General features: G+C 46.1%; 1 protein-coding gene and 1 long non-coding RNA gene across 3 annotated transcripts in view; one reads left to right on the forward strand and one right to left on the reverse strand.

Annotated features, from left to right (window-relative positions):
• Positions 1 to 21,296, reverse strand: part of ANXA13 (annexin A13) — a 53,509-nt gene that overhangs the window by 10,341 nt on the left and 21,872 nt on the right. For both annotated transcript variants that reach the window (XM_008524677.2, XM_008524678.2), the window contains 7 exons: positions 19,683 to 19,758; positions 9,570 to 9,664; positions 6,278 to 6,448; positions 3,854 to 3,887; positions 3,670 to 3,749; positions 1,707 to 1,775; positions 1,210 to 1,311 (listed from right to left, as the gene is read on the reverse strand). In XM_008524677.2, the coding sequence (XP_008522899.2) occupies positions 1,210 to 1,311; positions 1,707 to 1,775; positions 3,670 to 3,749; positions 3,854 to 3,887; positions 6,278 to 6,448; positions 9,570 to 9,664; positions 19,683 to 19,758 (627 nt within the window). The remainder of the gene's footprint in view (positions 1 to 1,209; positions 1,312 to 1,706; positions 1,776 to 3,669; positions 3,750 to 3,853; positions 3,888 to 6,277; positions 6,449 to 9,569; positions 9,665 to 19,682; positions 19,759 to 21,296) is intronic.
• On the forward strand, positions 2,024 to 9,243 carry LOC139085280 (uncharacterized). Its single transcript, XR_011543518.1, has 2 exons — positions 2,024 to 2,271; positions 9,156 to 9,243. It is a non-coding gene; the product is annotated as an uncharacterized lncRNA (long non-coding RNA).

A 21,296-nucleotide genomic window follows, 5' to 3' on the forward strand; every position in this document is an offset into this window, starting at 1 on the left:
TCTACACAGCTCCAGGCGCAGAGGCCAGGGGAGAGCAGGGTCAGCTGCCTTTGATCATGATTCTGGGCACAATTTGAAAGCAGAAGGCCCTAAAGGCTTATATACAGTAATGATAAAATTCCTAAGCTTTATTGTCTTTTCATCTGCTGGCAGCACAGGAAACACTATTTTTGAGTGAGGAGCGGCCAGCTCCAGCCGAGGTAGGCGCTCAGGCTGGGGGATCTTGGAGTCCTCATCTCCTTTCTGCTACTGACTTGCTGTGTGGTCCTGATAAGTTGCAGATGGTTCCTTACTCATAACAGACTTTCCTTGTCCAGCAATTGTGGGTAACAATGGCTGTTCAGCCTGCATTATAGCTACAGTATTGCTGTGGAATTGAAATGAGATATAGGGCGCAGAAGTGCTTCGAATAGTTAAAAGCACTCTACACATATAAAATAGGAGACCAAAAAAAACATGATACTCCACAAAAGGCTTCTTGCAATTTAAGACTGATTTTCAAGGAAGGGCTCACCACTAAGTGGCTTGAAATAGCCAACTCACGTTGTTGGCTTAAAATTATCATTAGATTAGGAAAATAATGGCATAAAAGTAATTTATACACCTCTTCCCAGGAGTGTATCTCTGAGGTACATCACTTCCATCTTGGGAGTGGTAGGCCCTGTTAGCCTGGCTGTAAATTGCGATAATAACAAGAGCAAAAGTTTGTGTGCTTACCACATGTCAGATACTGTTCTGAGCCTTTTACACTTTTCTTATTTAACTCTTAAAATAACCCCATGAAGGTGTGATGATGATAATCACGGTCTCTGTTAGGTCACTTGCCAGTGGGAGAACCAGGATTTGAACCTGGACCCTCCGACTGCAGGGCTTTGCTCCTGAACTTGACACTCCTCTGCTTTCCTACCCAGCTTCACACTACATTTGGGGCCGGCTGATTCTTTGTTGTGGGGCCTGTCCTATGTGCTGTGGGATGCTTAGCAGCATCCCTGGGCTCAGCACACTAGATGCCAATCACATTGCTTCCCCCATCACACCTCATGGGACAACCCCAGATGTTCCTAGACATTATCAAATCTCCCTGGGGTGGGGGCAAAGTCATCGCTGGTTGAGAATCACCGTTGTAATAGCCCAGATCTTGGCTTCTTGTGGAAATAAGTCAAGACAGTTTCAGTGTGAACTCCGTTCCCCTAGGACTTGATTACTTACCATTTGATAGGCTTGAAAGGTGGCTCGTAACTGCTTGTGGCTCCTCTTGGCCAGGACTTCATTGAAGGCAAGCTCCTCGGTGCCCCAGCGGCCTTCCCCTGCCTCCAGGGTCAAATGCAAACATGTTGAAAAATGCTCTTGCAAAAAGACTGAATATACAGTGCTGTGACCAGGCGTCACTTACAGGAAATTATAAAATACGCACTGAATAGAAGCCAAATGGATTGACCGAGCCCTTTCAACTTCTGACCTCATGAATTTACTTCACATATTTATTTATATTATTTATACCTTCCATTGTTCCAAAATGGATCTGAGGTGGTTAACCCCAGAGACTAAGAAGAGAAACAATTCTTTTTGGTTCGTGAAGACTATATATAGGAAAAATATTTTAAAGATCACACTCATTTCCTAAGTTTCTCCCATTCACAGGAAATAAAGGAATATTTGTTGAAAATAATGCAAACAAAATTTTTATAAAAAGAATTTGCACTTACATCGTACAGATCTTTGGCATCCTGGCCAGCTAGATCTTTGTCCACATCACCTCTTTCATCACGATTAGCCTAGGAAATCGACACACTGTTATTATCTTGAGTTCCTGCTTGACCATAGAAAATAAGGGAAAGTCCTGGAAAATGGGGGGTGAATTTGGAGGGGTGGCCTGAAGCGAGATTCAGCCTGGCAAAGTGGCAACACTGCTCTTTGCTGCCATCTTTTGGGCACAATTGATAAACAGAGTAGCTTCTGTGACATCACTTGTTTTTTTCCCCCCCGTAGAAACCAGGGTCACTTGCAAACCCCGCTGACCTCTAAGCAGGCTGTAAGCAACCTCGTGATGTCCCCTAGGGTGAGTCCATTGGAAAGCTCATAATCTTCCTTCCAAATATCAAATTACACCTCTCAGGGTCCCAATCCTGAAGAACCCTGAATGTTGCCCATGGAAGGTCTTGGAAGTCTAACCTAAGCACTTTGTGGCAGGCAGAGTTCTAAGATGACCCCCAATGGCCCACACCCTTGTATAATCCTCTTCTCTTGAGTGTGGACAAGACTGTGAATAAGGTGAGATATCACTCCTGTGATTATGTTGTTATATAGCAAAGGGGGTTGCTAAGTTGTGATTAAGTTCCCTAATCAGTTGAGTTAATGAAAAAGGATATTATCCTGCGGGGGGGAGTGACCCAATCAGGTGAACTCTTAAAAGGTCAGAGATGCGGGACCAGCCCTGTGGCCAAATAGTTAAAGTTCCTCATGCTCTGCTTCAGCAGCCGGGTTCGCAGGTTCAGATCCTGGGCACAGACATAATCCACTCATCAGCCATGCTGTGGAGGTGACCCGCATACAAAAAACAGAGGAAGATTGGCACCTATGTTAGCTCAGGGAGAATCTTCCTCACCAAAAATAGGTCAGAAATGGAAGAAGTCAGAAAGATGAGTTCCTGCTGGCCTAGAAGAAACCAAATAGCCATGTTTTGACCTGCCTATGGGGGCTACAGGACAGAAAGCTGAAATGGCCTCTAGAAGCTGATAGTGGTCTCTGGTTGACAGCTAGCAAGAAAACAGGGACATTAGTCATACAGTTTCAAGGAACTGAAGTTTGCCAACAACCAGTGAGCTTGGAAGAGGACCCCAGGCCTCAGGTGAGATGGCAGCCCTGGCGACACCTCAATTTCAGCCTGGCAAGACTCTGAGCAAAGCCTCAGCTAACCTGTAACAGGACTCCTGACCTATGGAAACTGCAAAATCGTAGATTTGTGTTGTTTTAGGCCACTAAGTTTGTGGAACTTGTTAGGCAGCAAGAGAAAACTTATATATTCTTCCTGCTCCAGTTGATGCCTACTCTGTGTATTCTGCTGTCAGTCTACCTACATGGAGAGTAAGGAAACAGAGGAAATGCACAAAGCTCACACAGACTGATGTGTCAATGAGAGTGCACATGCCACGTGGCTGGAGGCCCGGGCACTGTGTCCTAGAGGGTCAATGCTAAGAGCCCTGCTTTCCTGGCCAAGCTCCCTGCAGTGGTTCTTACAGACTCAGGGTGAATCCTGGAAGTAAGTGCAGAGTTGTGTTGTGAAAAGAGTCCTGCATGGGGTCAGATGGCTGGTTCTTGTTCTTGGCCTGTGTCTTACGGGCCGTGTAAACCTGAGCAGGTTACCCATCCTCTCTGGGCTTGAGTTTCCTCATTGGCAAAATGAGGTGGTGATGCTTAATGAGATAACTCATCAACAAAAAGGTATTGTAAACTGCCAATGACTGGGCGGATTGTTATTATGGAAGGAACCTTGATTGAATAATTTCACAACAGCTGGGCTCAGGGAGCATGGGTTCATGATCCCTCAATACTATTTTTAATAAAAGAAGGAAACGTTTATTATCAACACGGCTTTTTTCATTGTGGTACGATGTTGCCAAGGGCTATTTCCCAAGATCATAAAGCAGGTGAGACCTCTTTACTCCTTACCTGTAGCAGGGACACCAGAATTTTTTTTAGGTTTCCACTTGTATCACCTTTGACATCTGATTCAAGACTCCTGCCAAATACTTTTGAGGAAGAAAAAAAAGAGGGGACAGCAGATGATTTAGTTTCCTAGAGGTGTGTTGAAAGGAACCTCTTTTATTCAAAGTCAAAACAAAAGGTCACTTACACCTTTGGTAGGCCTCTTTGATGGCGATGATTTCCTAGGAAGGGTAATAAAAAAAAGTCAATACTCCAAGGTGGGGTTGATTGATCAGATACGCACAGACACACCGAAGGAGGAGGCAGGAGCTCTTCCTTCTGTGTCTCTGAACACAGGATGCCCTCATGACTTCCTCTCAAGAGAGCCGTCCCTACGGGTCAGGGCTAGGCCTGCAGATCCCTGGAAGTGCGAGGAAGCCCTTTCTGTGTAAATATTTCAAACCACGCAAGTAACGTCTGCATATATCCTCCTTGGTTAAAGGCAAAAATTTTACAGCTGAGCTAACATCTCTCACCACCTCCTCTCCCCGTCCCACTCCCCATCCCCACCCAGGTAGCCAGTGTTAGACTTCAGTGCATCTTCCCAAGTATTTTTCCTTGCATTTGCATACATATATCTGTGCTATTGGAACTATGTGGAATTGTTTTGTGTATGTGTTTAAAAAGTAGAATACTGTACATATTGTTCTTTGACTGATTTTTTTCACTCAATAATATGTCTTGGAGATCCAGCTATGCCCATATATAGCTAGTCGCCTAATGCTTTTTAGATGGTACAAAATATTCCATGCTACAATAAGCCACAGTTTGTTTAACCGGCCTTCAAGTGATGGGTATTTAGGTCGTTTCCAGTTCTTCTCTACTTCAAACAAGGCCTCATTCAGTAAACAGTTTGCCGTGTGCAGGAGTGCAAGTTACTCTCTAGGGTGTGTCCCGGGAAGAACTGTGTTGGGTTTCAATGACTTGTGCAGAGTGGCCCGCTCAGGCCAGCTGCCTCGGTTTACACTTGAACCACAGTGTACAAGAGCGGACGTTTCCCCACAGCATCTCCCACAAACTGTTTAAAGTGAAAGTCAGGGGCAGCGATGGGGAGAAGGTGGTGGGGTGATAAGTGAGGACTGGCTGAAGGGCTTTGGTGGGTGGGAGGGAGGTGGGAGGCCGGTGGGGTTGACCTTCTCTGTCTGTACAGCTCCCTCCCCTGTTCCTCCTTCTAACCCACCACCGGGATGTGCTGGAACCCGGGATCTGCTCTCTCCCTGCTTTTCTTCTCTGTATTGTCAGATCTACTTGATTGAAAAAAAAGAAACGCCTTGCTTGTTGTTTGAGACCGGGACCTGAAAGAAGCTAGGCTGAGGGAGAACAGCAAGTGATCAAATAAGATTAGAAAAATAAGGATCAAATTAACCTTCTTTCCAAGGCAGCCTACTGATTGCCCCCATATTAGATGCCTCTTCGCTGGGACGGTGGTGCTTCTGGAAAGGGTGGGAATGTCGAGCAGGGAAAGTTGTGCGGCTGTTGGTCTGAACTGATGCCCCCTTCTTTGCTAACCCTCCTCTAAGGCACAATCCTGAGCTGAAACTCCTGGGAATGCAGGGTTTTCATTATCTTGTGGGAAGAAAAGAAGTCCAGGGATGCCCACGAAAGGGGTTTGCCCCTGTGGCTGGGAGCATGGCGGTGCTTCAGGAAATACGTTGCACAGAACAGGCTGAGCCCAAGAAACCGGTTCAGGGTCGGGTTGTGGGCAGTCAAGGCTTAAAATAGCATTTCAGCATCAGAGCGCTGTGCCATTTTTCCTTGCCATCTGCTCCAACCACTGCTTCTGTTTCTTATCCAGAGGCGTCAGGAGTGTTGGGAGTTTCTGGCATTTTCCTTGCTGGGCTTCCCCATCCTATGTGATAGGTGGTTGTGGAAGAGGAGGGGGGTCTCCAGATAATGATTTATAGACCCCCCTTTACTTTTGATGAGCTCCTTGGCTCTCATGGCTTCTGGAACCAAGAATGAATGGGCTTCTACTGGGGCCTTAACAAATGTTCTTTCCAGCTCCTGAAATGGTGGCATATGCCCAAGGGGCAAGGGGGTAGGTTTGCTGATAGAAGGACACAGAAACCTCTGGAGAGGTGCTGATGACCCCTGGGAGTGTTCGTTGGGATCCCCTCTGCCCACCCACCTCCCTGCCTTATTATCTTCTTCTTTGTATTCTACGCTAGATGACAGCCATGGACGAGGCAGCTACACAAACATGCTTGGGCTGCTTGTTGCCTTATTTGTGCCAAAAGACCTGCAAAGTCAGGCTGGGAGGGAGAAGGTAGAATCTTGCCTCTTGCATATAAAACTGTGCATCCATTTAGAAAAACAAAAGCTGGGTTGGCACGGCTCTTCTGGAAGGATCTATTCTGTCAAGACAGGGGCAAGAACACCAAGACTGACCACCAGAAGATTGGAAGGGGCTTCTCCCCGGCATGGGCCAAGCAGACACATTTCTACCCAGACACTTGCTCACCCCATGGGTGGAATGCAGTGTGTAGTTTCCCTTCTGGCTGCTGCAACCACCTCTGATGGGCTTATGGATGTTCCCTCCGGGGTGGGGTCCAAGGGCTTGGCTGGAACTAACCTTGTTGGTTCTTGTGCACAGGACCTCAATGAGCAGTGCCTCATTCATGCCCAGACCCTTCATGGCCTTCTGCAGCTGCCGAGCATCGTATTCGCTGGGACGGTCCAGAAGGGCCAAGGCCGCCTTCTTGAAGTTTCCACTCAGCTCACTCTTGAGCACCTCCTCCAGCTCCTGTAGGAAGACAGCAGTAGCCCTGACTGGGAATGGCCGAAGAGAAGAGGGACAGGTGTCTGCTCTCCCCACTGCGTGACCTTAGGTTGACAGGAAACCTGCTGTGGACACATGGAAGGTGATCTAGACAGGAGCTGTACGGGTTCAAGTGACCTGCTCTAGAGGACAAGGGTCACCATGACTGCCCATCCCTCTTCCCCCAAGACTGGCAGAGAGACAGATAGAAGATCCCCTGCTCAGGTCTGGAGACCCCAAAGATGAATCACAGTAACAACCAGCATTTGCAGAACATTCTAGGGTTCAGAGAGCTTTCTCACTGATCCTCAAAACAGCCCTGGCATTAATTGGCATTATCGCCATTTAATGAACCTCAAAAGGATCAAGGACTCGCTCCCAAACACTCGGCTAGAAAGGACTGAAATACAGGTTTGTCATCTCTAGGGGGACAAGATCGTTTATCATCCAAATGGGATGATGTGAGAGTGAAAGGGGGCACTATTAATAATTTCAGGGGGACAACAGGAATAATTAGGGACGATCCTGGGCAAATCAGATGTACAGTCACTTTGGTTCTCTTGTTAAATCCTGAGAGGGACACATGTGGGGAAGCACTCAGGTAGGGGGGAGAGACGGACATCAAATTCTCACTGGCACCCTGTTGTTGGCAAGCATCCATCTTCATGGATGTTTTCGGCAAGTGCCCTCTATCACATGTGAACTGCCTGCTCCGCCTGCCTCCCTCTGACTAGATGGCTTAACGAGGAAAAGGTCAAAAATGGGCGTTCAGTCTAACTAGAGCTGCCAATGTCCCAACTGAAATGAAGGACCTCAAAGTGAGACTTTCACGCAGAGACAGCCCACTGTGGGTCAGACTGGAGGCCCAGGGACCAGCTAGCATTTCCGGGACCCAAATGATAGCAGAGGGTGGGTCTGGCTACTCAGAAACATGGCATGATGGCTAACAACACAGTCACAATAGGTCTGTGACCTTGGAAGTTTGCATAATTTCACCAGCTGTCAGTTTCCTTCTCTGAAACGTGGGGAGAAATGACTTACCTGTTAGGATTGTTGGAAGAATTCATTGAAACAATCCATATAAACACAGAGCACAGTGCCTGGCACTTTTTAAATGTTCAATAAGTGGTTATTGTTATTATTATTCCATGTGGAAAGGAACTTTCTGAGAGAAGGCAAATCAACTATTTCTCAAAGGAACCTCTGAGCTCCGGGCCTGGGAGAAAATCCCAGAAGATTTTTGTCCAAGGCCCTGGGATCTGCAGTCTTCCAAGGGGCTGTGATATTACCACCTCCATCCCAGGGCAGCTGCTCCATCTAACACTGTATCTTGTGAAAGCAAGACTTTGGTCAGAACTGCACCGCGTGGATCCACTCGAAGACTGGAAATATTTTTTCAGGTCAGATGGGCATTATACAGAACTGCAGAGAAGAGAAATCCCAGCTGCCTACTCTTACAAGCCACAGGCAGGAAAACAAATCCTTGTGTGTTTACATTCTGTTTGGACACAGAAGCTGGCTCGGGTTCCCTCAGCTCTAATCCTGGTTTTCCTGCTAACTAGCTGCGTCACCTTGGGAGGGGTATTCTCTTCGGAGCTCAGTTGGCATGGGGACTTAGATTTGTTCGTCTCTAACATCTTTTAGCTTCGTGATGTTGTGATTCTAGATCACTTCTTTGGCAGTGTCAGCTATCTGAAACACAGCTGAGGACGGGAGAGGAAGCGAATGGTTGGCACGTGTTGGTATTGCAAGGTTTTGTGTTAGAGCACGCCCACTTCATCTTTAGCAGAACCCCTAGGCCCTCACTTGGAATCCATTTACTCTTATTTTACGTAAAGCTTAAGAAGCCTGCATCTGACTTTCCACGTTGGTAGGGTGGAAGTAGACCCAGCATTTGAAAGGCTGCTACAGTTAGACACGTGGACGAGGATGAGAGTTCAACGTCATTCAATTCCATTAAATGCAGCTAAGCTAAAGACTCACTTCTTTTCATCAAAAAAATTACATTGAAAAGCCTGATTGTGAGAAGCAGAAAAACTATAAAAATACAGTCATCTGCTGCATTTGGAGTAGAAATAAATAGCTCCTCTCATGGTGCTGCGTCCTCCAGGTCAGAAGACTTGGGTTTGAGTCCTGGTTCTTTTTCTTACTGTGTGTGATTTTGCATAAGTCATTTAAACAAATGAGCTCTACTTTTCCTCTCTGTAAAATGGAAACGAGCAGACCTATCATAGCTTCCCTTTCCTGGTATGTGCTGGCATTATCCTGCTTGATTCTCCCAGCAGCTGAGATGGGAGGTGAATTATCATTTTCATTCTATTTTTGAGGAGACCGAGACCTAAAGAGACTGTCGCCTGACCAGTGTCAAAGAAGTAAGAAAACCCATCTCTATCTCTACATCTGTTTATACATAGTGTGATTGAAACTGTAAAGGTTTTATAAATATGGATTAGAATATGGCATGATAATTAATATTCATTTTGCATACTGATAATTCCAATGACATTAAGAAAAGGTTAAATTGTGCTCATGATACACTAATAAATAAAATAGACAGCCTAATGCATACTTAAAGATTTCTATACTTAACACCATCAACAGCAACAAAAAGAGTGAAAGAAAAATTCATAAAGAAAGAAAAAAGGTGTTGATGCTTAATGAAATGGATGTTTTTGTTTCTGTTTTGTTTTAGTTTTCTGTAACAATCTGTTATGAAGACTACTTCATCCTTGAACAAGCCTGAATAAATGAATTCTTGTATAACGACCCACCTGTGAAAAGGGATTTCAAAGCACTGGTCTATCTGTAAATTAATATGTGGAATTAGTCCAAATGAGTGGAAAAAATGATTGAGAGATTAATGGAAAAAGAGGTCAATTTAAAAAATAATGAGTTAAAGAATATTGGTTTTACAAGCCATTAAGCTAATAAGGCAATTTCAGTTTTTCTGAAGTCAATTAAAGTTTTAAGTAGTCGTTTCATGTTTTTCTTGGGCTAACTCAGTAAAGCTTTAAAGATGTTCTCTGCTGCCTTGCGGATGCAGAGGAAGCAGAGGCCGCCAAAGTCGAGGCCGCGCGTCCATGCTTGTATGGACCCCTGGAATCACCTTGCCATACGACGCCTTGAACTTCTGCTTTATTTGTTGCCTCTCATCCGATGTCCTGCTTGATAGGATTTCAATGATGGTTGTTTCATCAGTTCCTAAAGGGCAGGAGAAAGAAACCAAGCAATTACTCTTCCTGCCCTCCCCACCACGACCATCACCCTTTCGCTGATGAATACCAAATTAACACCTCCCACGTGTATCTTTCACCTGAGTTTAGACCTTATTTCCAGCTGCCTGTCGCCATCTTCCTGTGGATATCCCAAGGCATTTCAATTCCCTGTGCATGTGAAACTGAACTCATCTCATCTACTCTTAAGTCCCTTCCCCGGCCTGTTCACTTCATCTGAGCGCACGGCATTCCCCGAATTAGAAAATCCAAAGTCACTTTTGAGGGCCCACCTTCAGTCTCCTTTACTTTCCAATACCACCAAGTCCCATCTCTCTCACCTACAAGACAACTCTGTCTCTTTCATTCCCACTGTCCCTGCCTAACAGGCCCTACTTGTTTTTAGTCTCCCTGACACCAGGCTCTCATCTCTGCGGTCCCCCCTCCATCCAGGCTGCCATCAGAATCATCATTCAGAAGAATGTGTGTTCTCGTTTCACTCCCTATTTAAAACACCTTTAGTGACTCCTCATGACTCCTAGAACTAAATCGGAGTTCTTTAACGTGGCCCTGAGACTTCCTGCAGTTTGCTCTCAAACTATGGTTCTTCTAGCCTGTCTCTTCCCACAACCCCCATGCCTCACTCACTTTGTTGCAGCCACATTTGTTGGTAGGTCGAGCCCTGTTATAAATCCTGAAGCATTGAGTTTCTGCTCCCTCTGTTCTTTCATGAACATGGCTTGTATATCTTTAGCATCGTGGCAGTGATTATATAAGACTGCAGGTGTGTGACATTCTGAGCCTGGTGTCTGGGCCATAGGGAGGGGTCACTAAGTGGTAGCAGGCACTGTTGTGGGGCCACTTCCTGCTGTCTTCCTTGGGTAAGTGGGGGTGTTGGGTCTGTCTTGCCCAACAAATATAGGATTTCTAAGGTACAGTACTATGCATACCACTGCAGGTGTGAAAGATGATCTGTGGAGCTCCGTGCATGACTATTTAAAATCTTAATAGTTATGTGTTTATTTTAGTGTGAATTTAAAATATATAGAGAGAACTAAGTCATTAAACCTATTTGCTATTTTGTGAAGGACAGGGGCTAAAAATGAGTTGATCAGAAGAAAAAGGTTAAGTTGATAGTACTCAGATTGACAAGAATCATGGAAGTTGGTGGTTGAATGGTTGAGGTCTGAAACCGTATAATAGGTTGTAAACTCTTTGACGACAGGGATTGTGTCTTACTCAGCTTTGAACCCCTTGGCCCAGGGGATTCACTGTGTATCATGACTTCACTTAGTATTTTCCAGATAAGTATCTTGCATCGATTTTCTCAAAGAGAGGTGATATGAAGCTGAGCTCCTGTAACTCCGGGCCCGTGTGCATCCCACCCAGCCCACTGCCTCTCTTGAGGCTGTCTTGGTGCCTTATGCAGGTGGAAAGCTCTTTGATGGCAGGGTCCATATCCTGTTTTCCAGTTCTGTCCCAAAAACACTCAACCCACTGTGGGACAAGAGGTAAGGATGGGCAGCACCGTTGGTCTCCCTGTGTCTGAGGAAATACCCAAATGTTTTGCCATCAAGTGTGATTTATGTTTAAATAAGATTTCAGAGAGACCAGGAGCCAGACTGCACGTGGAGTAACTCCTTGGAGTAAGCACGGAAGGCCTGTGTGATTGTAGGGAGAAGGGGGAGGAAGGACCATTGGGTACTGGCAAGACCACGCCTACCACAAGGCGAGGAGAAATGGCAACTGAAGTTCTTGATCCTTGTGTAACAGTTAATGGAGAACTTCTAGACCCTGGGCTAGCTTCCGTCACATCCCACCCAGGGCACCCAGCAGGCGCTCCAGATTTTTCGACAGAGGAGGACCTGCAGGCTACAATCTGGTTGGAGGGAAGGGTCAGGATGGCTAGACTTGTTTGAAGCTGCATTTGTGTAGAACCCTGTTCTTCTTTGCTTTCCATGTTTATTCAGGGTAGCTTTGGGAGAGGCTGATGGAGACTATGAATGGGCTAAAGCCATTCCCTAAATCCACACCTACCATATGGGTTGGATCTGTGGCTGTTGGAATTAGAGTCGGCTGAAAGCAACCAGCTGGTCACATGGGAAGATTTGAGGTTTCCAGGGAAAGTACCTCCTTCTAGTTTCCAAACACCTTCTCCATGGTTCCTGTCATAGGTCCTGAGGTCCCCACTATTGGAATTACTTAAGCTGAGGTGTTTTCTCTGGAAGGCGCTTTTCAGAACTAGTATCATGCAGAGAAACACAATTTCAGTGGGAAATAGTTAATGGAGAGCAACTTTCCCTAGCAGCCCCGGGTGGTAGAAGCAGCTGCTGTGGTAGGAGAAACATAACCTTTGGAGTCAGCCAGAACTGGGTTGGAATTCCAGCTCTGTCGCACACCAGCTGAGAGGCTCTGGACTCACTTTAGAGCTGCATTGTCCAATTCTGCAGCAGATGTGGCTAGCAAGCATTTGAACGAGCTAGGCTGACTTGAGATGTGCTATCAGTGTAAAGTGCACCCCTGGCTTTTTATTTTAAAAAAAGAGCATAAAGTATCTCAATAATTTTGATATTGTTTAACTGTTGAAATGTTAATATCTTGGATTAAATAAAATATATTAAAATTAATTTCATTTCTTTTTACTTTTGTTTAAACGTGGCTTCCAGAAAATTTGAAATTCCATTTGTGGCTCACATTACATTTCTATTGGGTAGGGCTGCCCTGAGTCTCTTTCACCCTCTAGAAGATGGAGTTTAAGACAATGCTGATCTCATAGGGGCTGTGAGAGGATGAGATACGAGACTCGGAAAACTCGTATCTAGGCAACGGTTAAGGTCTGTTCAAATGCCAGCACTTTGTCCATCCTGGCCCGCAGCAGTGTGTACATTTCCACGGGAACGGGTACACTGGCAGAACCTCCCATCTGACCCTTCTCCTGTATCCTAGCTGTCAGGGGACACCTACTATAATGGGTTGAATTGTGTCCCTCTAAAACCATACGTTGAAGTTCTAACCTCCAGTATCTCAGAATGTGACCTTATTTGGAAATAGGGTCCTTACAGAAGTAATAAGTTAAAATGAAGTCATCAGGATGGCACGTGATCCAATATGATCGATGTCCTAATAAAAAGGGGAAATTTGGGTAACGAGACAGACACGCACAGAGGGAAGATGATGTAAGGAGACACAAGGAGAAGACCACGTGAGGATGGAGAATTGGAGTGATGCATGTACAACCAAGGAATGCCTGAGGCTTCCAGAAGCTAGGAGAAAGGCATAGAACTCGTCTCCCCTAGAGCTATCAGAGGGAGCATGGCCCTGCTGACACCTTGATTTTGGACTTTTGGCCTCCAGAACTGTGAGAGAACACATTTCTGTTGTTTTAAGCTACCCAGTGTGTGGTACTTTGATATAGCATATCTAAGAAACTAACATACCCACTGTCCTCAGCAATATCTCAAGACTTCAAGAACGGAAACAAAAATCCTCTCTTTGTGGCCAAAAGTCTAGAGATTCCTGCACCAGCCCATTCCTAGTCCTACTTTCAGTGTCTACTGCCTGTGAATAGCAGGTGCTGGATCATTTTTGAATAGAACTGAATTAGTTGGACTTTCACAATTGCTCCCACCCAACTGAGGGATCAGGATCCTGAAGGAGCAAGAGATGGTAGATGCGTTTTCATAGAAGAGTTGGGAGCAGGAAGAATCTGTGTCATGGATATGGGAAGGCATGGAGGGGACCTGGCCGCAGATGGGAAGGGAAGAAAAAGGAAGGCTGGCAAAGACTTTAGGTGTTTTACCCTCCGCTCCACTCTGGCACCAGCCCTTGTAGCCATATTTGGAAAGACAGTCCCAGGACTTAGAAAGACAGCTTTGACCTGGGGGTTAGAGAGCCACTAGCTTTGTGTCCTTGGTCTGTTCACTTAGTCTCAAGGATTAGTGTCATCTTTACAATTCTGGGAAGTTCTAGCTATTTGATGCCTGTTGGAGAAACAGAAAATTCTAGGATGAGCTCACTTGCAAAAAGAGCAGGGATTAATTGCTTGCCTCATTCTTCTTCAGTTCCAACACCGGTGTGTATGCTGTTCCTCTTCATTTCCTCCTGCAGCTTCACCTACATGATGTGTATCCAGTTACTCTGTGACATTTTTTTTTAACTTCTGAGTGCCAGAAATCTCACCTCAAAAGGGATTTTTTCCCCTCCTAAAAGTCTCTTGAATCCACCCCTTTCTTTCCATACATGCTGCTCCTGCCCAGGTCTAGGGCCTCCGCATCTCTGGCCTGGATCCTTACAGTTGTCATCTCTGGAAGGGACTCTCCTGCCTTCCAGGTGGCCCATTCGCTGTGTTTTGCAGCCAGGAATCTGGGCTCATCCCTGGCTTCCTCTCTTCCCTCACCCCACACCCAGTTAGTCACCGCTAAGACCTCACCATTCCACCCGCTGCGTGTCTCTCAGATCCTCCCATTTCTCTCCATCCTCACCTCCGTCACATCACTTAGCAGAACGATTGATACCCATTCAGGCTCCTGCCTTCCCCTCACCTTTTCCAGTCAGCATTCACCATCCCCAGAACGACCTTTCTGATGAGCAAATCAACCTGTTCACTCTTCTACTTCAACCTTTCAATATAGGCCCCTTCAAACCCAGAATAAAGTCTGAACTCTTTAGTGGGGCACATGAGGTCTCCTGAGTAGCTCCTACTTGCCTCTCAAAGTCTTGCCCCCTGGCTCATCCTCTCCCAGGCCTCCTTTCTATCGACTCTATCAATTACTTGCAGCTCCTAGAACAAGCAACGCTTTCTTTCTTACCTCTGGGCCTTTGCACGGGCTGTTCCCTCTACCTGGAGCACCATATCTTTGATCCTCACCTCACTCCCATCCTCCTTTAGGACTCAACTCACTGACTTTTCCTGGGACACTCCTCCCTCAGTGTCCCTCACATGGCCGTTTTCCTCCTCCGCCCTGTCTCTGCCACGCCACACTGCAAGTTCCGTGGGAGCAGGGGGGTTTGCTCACCACTATATCCACACAGAAGGCTCTCAATGTTTATCAGACAACTTGCTGAATGAATGTTTAAATGCATGTGTATATGTGTGAAGGAATGAATGAATGAATGAATGGAGAAGTTGGCACAGCATTATGATGGAACCTTCTTTCTCCATTGGTGTAAGCTGCAAGTGCCACTTGGGTGGGCTGTATGTAGCAGGGCCATACAAGCTGCCATAGTCAACCCACATTTGGATAATTCAGGAAAATTGAGTTAAAATTTAAAAAATAGCGTGATATAGACTCTGCTTCCTAGAATGCTTTAAAAAGAGAGACCAGAGAGCAAGGCAGGCCTGGGATGGCTCGGCAACAGCCTGGAGGTTGGGGGTGGGTTGGGGGTGGGGGCGGGGAGTGTGGAAATGGCTAGATTTCCCTCCAGCCCTTTGAGTTCAGGTCTCAGGTTTAACCCGGGAGCTGTTCCCACCACCCGACCAAGAAGGGATTTACTGAACAGTGATCTCATTTTACATTTCACAATGTGTGTCATATAAGCAGTCTGTGCTGCTGAACAGTTTCCTGTAAACATTTACAATGGTTTGAGGCACTGGGGCTAGTCCCTAGTGGTTCCGAGAAAGACATTTTAAAAAATGAGAAAAGAAGGAACCTCAGCCCGGATTGTGCATGGGACACTGGAGAATAATTACAGAGCAGAGGTCAGAGCCGGGGTGATAATCGGCTCCAGGAGTGCCGGAGGGCCTCCTTGTTTCTGCTTTCCCAGCAACTTTCTGAGAAGATACCGAGCTGAGTTTCAACAGGATGGAGGCACTGGGTTTGAAGTGCCCTCCACTTGACACCAGGAGCCCATGTGCCCGTGAGTGGCCCCCGCAGTGTGCTGGAGGCAGGGCTCAGCTTTCCCCAGACTCCAAATTGTGGCCACAGCCTTGGCTCCCTGGAGCCCAGGGGCCGCAGCCCCATCTCTGATGCCTGAGGGCCAGTCTTTCCCACTCACACCACAAGGCTTCCCAGGCCCTCAGTGTCCTTCGGAAATGGGGGTGAGGGGAAGATAGATGGAGTAACAAAGTGGGGAATCCTGCCTGCCTGGGAGGGTCATTGCTTTTCACTTGCCCTCTGTATTAGTTTCCTGAGGCTGCTGTAGGAATTACCACAAAGTTCGTGGCTTAAAACGACAGCAATTTATTCCCTCACAGTTCTGGGGGCCAGAAGCCTGAAATCATGGTGTCCGTGGGACCACGCTCCCCCAGAGTGTCTAGGATGGAATCTGTTCCTTGCCTCTTCCAACTTCTGCCAGTCCTTGGTGTCCTTCAGTTTGTGGCTGCGTCACTCCAAACTCTGCCTCCGTCTTCACATGGGCTTCTCCCTGTGTGTCCTCTTCTCTTCTGTGTCTTTTAAGGACACTTGTCAGTGGATTTAGGGCCCACTCAGGTAATCCAAGATGATCTTTTCTCAAGATCCTTAACTTAATTACATCTGCAAAGACTCTTTTTCCAAATGAGTTCACATTCACAGGCTCTGGGTGGGCCTATCTTTGGAAGGGGCCACTGTTCACCCTGGTACACCCTCAGTGATGGAGAACAAAGGCAACTCAAGGGTCGCCTTACTCCGCTGCTCACACAGATCTAATTGGCATGGTGTGGGTTTTGGATCTGAGCATATCGCTCAGAAGGAGGAGATTAGCATATAGAGAGGTGCTGCCTCCTTTATCCTGATCACCCCCACGTGAGGAGACATGATTAATCCAATTTTGCAGGTGAGAAAACTGAGAAACTCAGCGGCAGAGCAGGGGCTCAAACCCAGGTCCGAAGTTCTTTCCCATACCTGGCAAGTGGAAAGAGCCCTGGGCTCAGGGTCACAAGCTCTGAGTTCCAGGCCTGATTCTGCTCCTATGTGACTTGAGCAGCATTGCTTGACCCCCATGGATCTCAGAGGAACTGGACCTTGCTCCCCCAAGTGTGGTCCCAGGACCTGCAGCATCAGCATCACCTGGGAACTTCTTGAAAACGCAAAATCTCAGAATCCGCTCAGAACTACAGGATCAGAATCTGCATATCAACAAGCTCCCCTGAAGACTCAAATGCACATTAAAGTCTGAAATATTATGGACTAGATACTCTCCATGGCAGCTTTTCCCTCTGAGAGACTGTTTCTGTGATTCTGTGAGGGAGAATGACAAGCATCCTTTTACATTTCAGAGAGGATAATGGATGTTGGGGTCCATACACGGTCAAGAAGAAGACATTCTGTTCAGAAGGGCCTTGCCGGGGTGGCCCAACAAGTGGCAGCTCTGGGCAGAGGCTGGTGGTGAGGTGCCTGGGAGCTGGGACGAGGACAGCAGAGGGGCAGAGAGCCCCAAGAGGAAGGCCTGACAAAGAGCCTCAGCATCAGGGAGAGGGGAGAGGGCTGCTCTGGGTCAACCAAGACCCAGACCAAGCATGTGCTTAGGACCCAGGAAAGCAGGGGCACCAAAGAAACAGTAAAGAGATCTGGAAGTTTTGTGTTATTTAGAAAAATAAAATACTATTTTATGGTATAGCATTCTTATTATTTCAAATTACATAGGTGGATGAGTGGGTAGGGAGTGCACATAATCTTTTGAATGTGTAGGGTCTCTAGACCCCTCTGTCCAATACAGTAGCCACTCACCACATGTGGCTACTGAGGACTTGAAGTGTGGCTGGTCCAAGTTGAAATGTTCCGTACATGTAGAAAACATACCAGATTTCAAAGACTTAATGTGGAAAAAAAAGGGATGTAAAATATCTCATTAAGAATTTTTATATTGGTTGCTGAAATATTTTCAATACAGTATTGAGTTAACTAAATAAAGTTTATTATTAAAACTCATTTCACCTGATTTTTTTTACTTTTAAAATTTGGCTTCTCAAAAATTTAAAATTACATATGTGGCTCATCTTTGTGGCCATTGGACAGCATAGCCCTGGACATTTAAATCCAGCCCTGGGAGGGCTAGTATACCACTAAGATGGGTGCGTGGTCTTGCAGACAAATTTTGCTGACGATACTATTTTGCTTTGTTTGCACATATTAATAGAGTTTGGAATTCTAGACCTTCAACCAAATCATGGCTTTCCAAGACGGCCCTAGTTTCCAATCTCCCCACCCTGATTTCACAACTCTTCAGCTTCGGGCAAGATATTTAACCTTTGAGCCTCAGCATTCTTGTCTGTTAAGTCATTATAATAACCCAGCATTACAGGGTTGTTCGGAGGACTACATAGATAATGTGCGTGCAGTACCCAGATTAGCATGCGGCACATAGAAGGTGCTCTCCAACAGTTACCAGCACAATAGTGGTCCCACCTTGTGGCCACATCCAAAAGGGAGACAAGAACACTGTGACTTTGGCATATAGTAAGAGCTCCATCTGGGCTTATTGAATTGAACTCACTTGGTGACTAAAGAATGAAGGGATTTATCATTCAGCACAGCTGAACCATTCCCACACCCACTTCAGCTCCTGTCTCCAACTCCCATCCAGGTGTCAGGACCTCACTGGAGAAGCAGCAGAGAAGCACCTGTGAGGCTGGCTCAGCCTCTCAACAAAACTCAGAACTGTAAACACCCTGCCGCTGGCAGGCAAACCCATCTCCAATAGCTGTTGTCCAAATATATGTTAGCCAGGTCAGGATATGAGCAGCTCTTCTCTGCTCTTGGAAGCCCTGTGCTTTCTCCTCTGATGACGCCGAACCAAGCAACCTAGGTGTCATTGTTCATTTCTAGCTCCCTCTGTTTTTCTCCCTCTGTGATTTATTCAAGAACGCTTAATATGTAGCAAGCCCTTCTACCACTTCCCCACCAGATCTTCCCCAGCCGCAACTCCCTTGGGACTTCTCCAACATTTCTTGAGCAAGGCAGACTATTCTATAGCTGGACACTTCCTGTATTGAAGCAACATATGTCTTCTAAGATTTTCCACCACAGATCCCAGTTCTTTCCTCTGGAATCACACAAAGAATTTACAGCCATATTTATTCCACCACAACACCCATTCCTAGGAAAGCAAATCTCCACTAATTTACTTCTAAGTAAAAATCTCCTCCTCCTATTCAATGGGGCCCTCAGCATAATCAGCAGGCTTTTACTGCTGATTTCACCTCTCCCTTCCTTTCTACTCAAGAAATACTCCAAATTATTGCTCAAGCCCCATATTCCTCTGTCATGTCCATCTCTTTAGCAGATAATCTTGCCTCCCACTGGCTGAGCAATGTCATCAGATTACCAGGCATGAACACCCTCCACTTTCTCCCCTCACGACACCCATGAATATATCTATTCCTGCTCTCAGTTTCACCTCCTTCTCTCCCGCCTCCTGCTCAAGGTAACTCCTGTCTGTGCTTTGGATTCCACCTTCTTCCAGGCTCCTGGGACTAGAACCTTGTTTCATCAGCAACTTCCTTGGGTCCCAGAGTGTCTCTTCATGGCCTTAGTCCTAGATGCTCTCGCTGTCATCCTGCCGTGTTCCTGGGTTTACCCTCCTGATTTCTTGCTTAGTCCCCGACTCTTGGCCATGCACTTACCCTTAGGCCTGGACATAAACAGCTTTTCTAGTTTTGACCGCTGATTCTTGACCTTGGCCACAGTTGTAAGTTCACTTGATCTGTTTCTAGATGTAGCTCCCCGAGCCTAATCCAGCTCTCGTCAGACCTGATTCTCTACCACCTCCCACGAAAGGGATCAGAGGGGTACAGATGACATTAGGATTGCATGAACTACTCTTCTTGGGAAGTTTCTCCCACGTCAACATCAAATTAAATGTCACAATATCCAATTTCTAACTATTATATTGAATCCTAAAAAGTAATAGGATCTGATTATAACTTTGGGGCCTTTTATAAAGAGAACCTTAGAAGCGATCAAGTTGGATTAGCTTGAAATATACAAGGTGAGTGGGAGGTCATCTTCCTAAGATCATGAGAAAGCTGGATGTGAGGTCAAGTTTAATCAACTTCGAAAGTAAATTAGCAAACAAAATATCTTTCATACCCATTCCTTTGCAGGCTTTGTTCAGCTTTTTGACATCTTGATCCACATCGAAACCCTGAGGACTTTTCACTTTGGCCTGCAGAAAATAATTGAAAAGGTAAGTGGACAATATAGACATTCTTAAATTATCTCTGGCTGAAATTGGTAGCTAACTGGAAGACCAAGCAGTCATCCCACTGAGGGCCCAGCTGCCACTTTGCACGTGGGTGCATGTGGCAATCAGCTGGGGAACCTCTGGCCCCAAAGAGATGGCTGGTACTCCTTGGAGCCTGCTGGCCCTGGAGAACCACAGAGAATGGTCCCCTCTGTTCTCAAGGACAATCAGCCGGCCAATTCTGGGATGAGCGATTTCACATCAGCCCCACTTTTGTGTGTCTGTCTCTGAAACAGAGAGTGATAGAGTGGGCCACTGTCCAAGAGTGCTGGTTTTCCCTTTTTTTTTTTTTTTTACCATGAGACACAGTATATCTAGGGAATAGGTGTTGCCAGCCAGAAGCTGAGGGTTCTAGGATCTCACTAGAGATCAAGTGACCAGTGCTAAGGCTTTGCCATCCACACAATGAGAGACATAATATTTAGTTTGTCAGAGATACCATATGGACCATCAATAGCACAGTACTGATTTTTACCACTCCTTGGCGAAAGAAAGACCTATGTATATACTAAGCTAACATTTCCCAGACTTCAGTCATTGGCATAATACATGCACTAATTTGTCCACCACTATTAAAAATTTAACGATGTGAGGTTAATTGCAGTTACGTAATTAGTAGCCTTGAATACACCCTGTGTTTTCTCAGATCTTTGCCTTTCCTCACAGAGATGCTCTTTGATGACGTGTGTCTCTTTCTTTCCATCCTTCAGTGAAGGCCGCTTTAAGCACTACTGCCTACACCGCCCGATTCCCCTCTCCCTCCCTTCAGTTCCTTTGACACCCACTGGGAATGAATAGGGACCACGTCAGGCACAGAGGACATGTTGCATTTATTGGTCTGGCATCGCTATTCCTTTGGGGAACTTCTCCTCCCCTCATTTCATGTGGTCTCATTGGGACTGTCAATCATGAAGCTTGAGCCCCACGGTCTTACCCTCAGGTGGGCACAAACCCCGTCACCCTGGCAATCATGGCTGGTTCAAGTGTGGGGATATAATCCAAGCAGGATGGATTAGAATCTTTCCGTTGGTTGATATGTAGATATTGACAGGGATACGTGTCTCTCCCTAACGGGCTTGCTAAGCTGAGAGAGTGTGAGTCTCAGGCTGTTGGCAGCCATCCTATCCACCACACGAAAGGAGCATGAGTCCAGAATGAAGCAAAGTGGAGACAGAAAGAGTGGAAGTATGGAGAGAGAGAGAGAGAGAAACTGAATAATATTGTATAAATCCTCAGATACAGCAATGCCTGTATCCTTGCACTTCCCAGTTTCAATAACTAACAAACTCCCACTTTCTCTAGTTAATATGAATTAGTTTTCTGCCCTTGCAACTAAAAGTATTCTAATATCCATGGACTGGAGGAAGGCTGGCTTCTAAGCCTTGGTTAATGGAGAATCATGTGATCCTAGAGCTAAAGGCCACCTATCGCCCTCTGCCTTTTGGAATGTGAGTGCCTTG

The sequence above is a fragment of the Equus przewalskii genome, chromosome 8 (assembly GCF_037783145.1).
Source record: "Equus przewalskii isolate Varuska chromosome 8, EquPr2, whole genome shotgun sequence".
Lineage (NCBI taxonomy): Eukaryota > Metazoa > Chordata > Mammalia > Perissodactyla > Equidae > Equus > Equus przewalskii.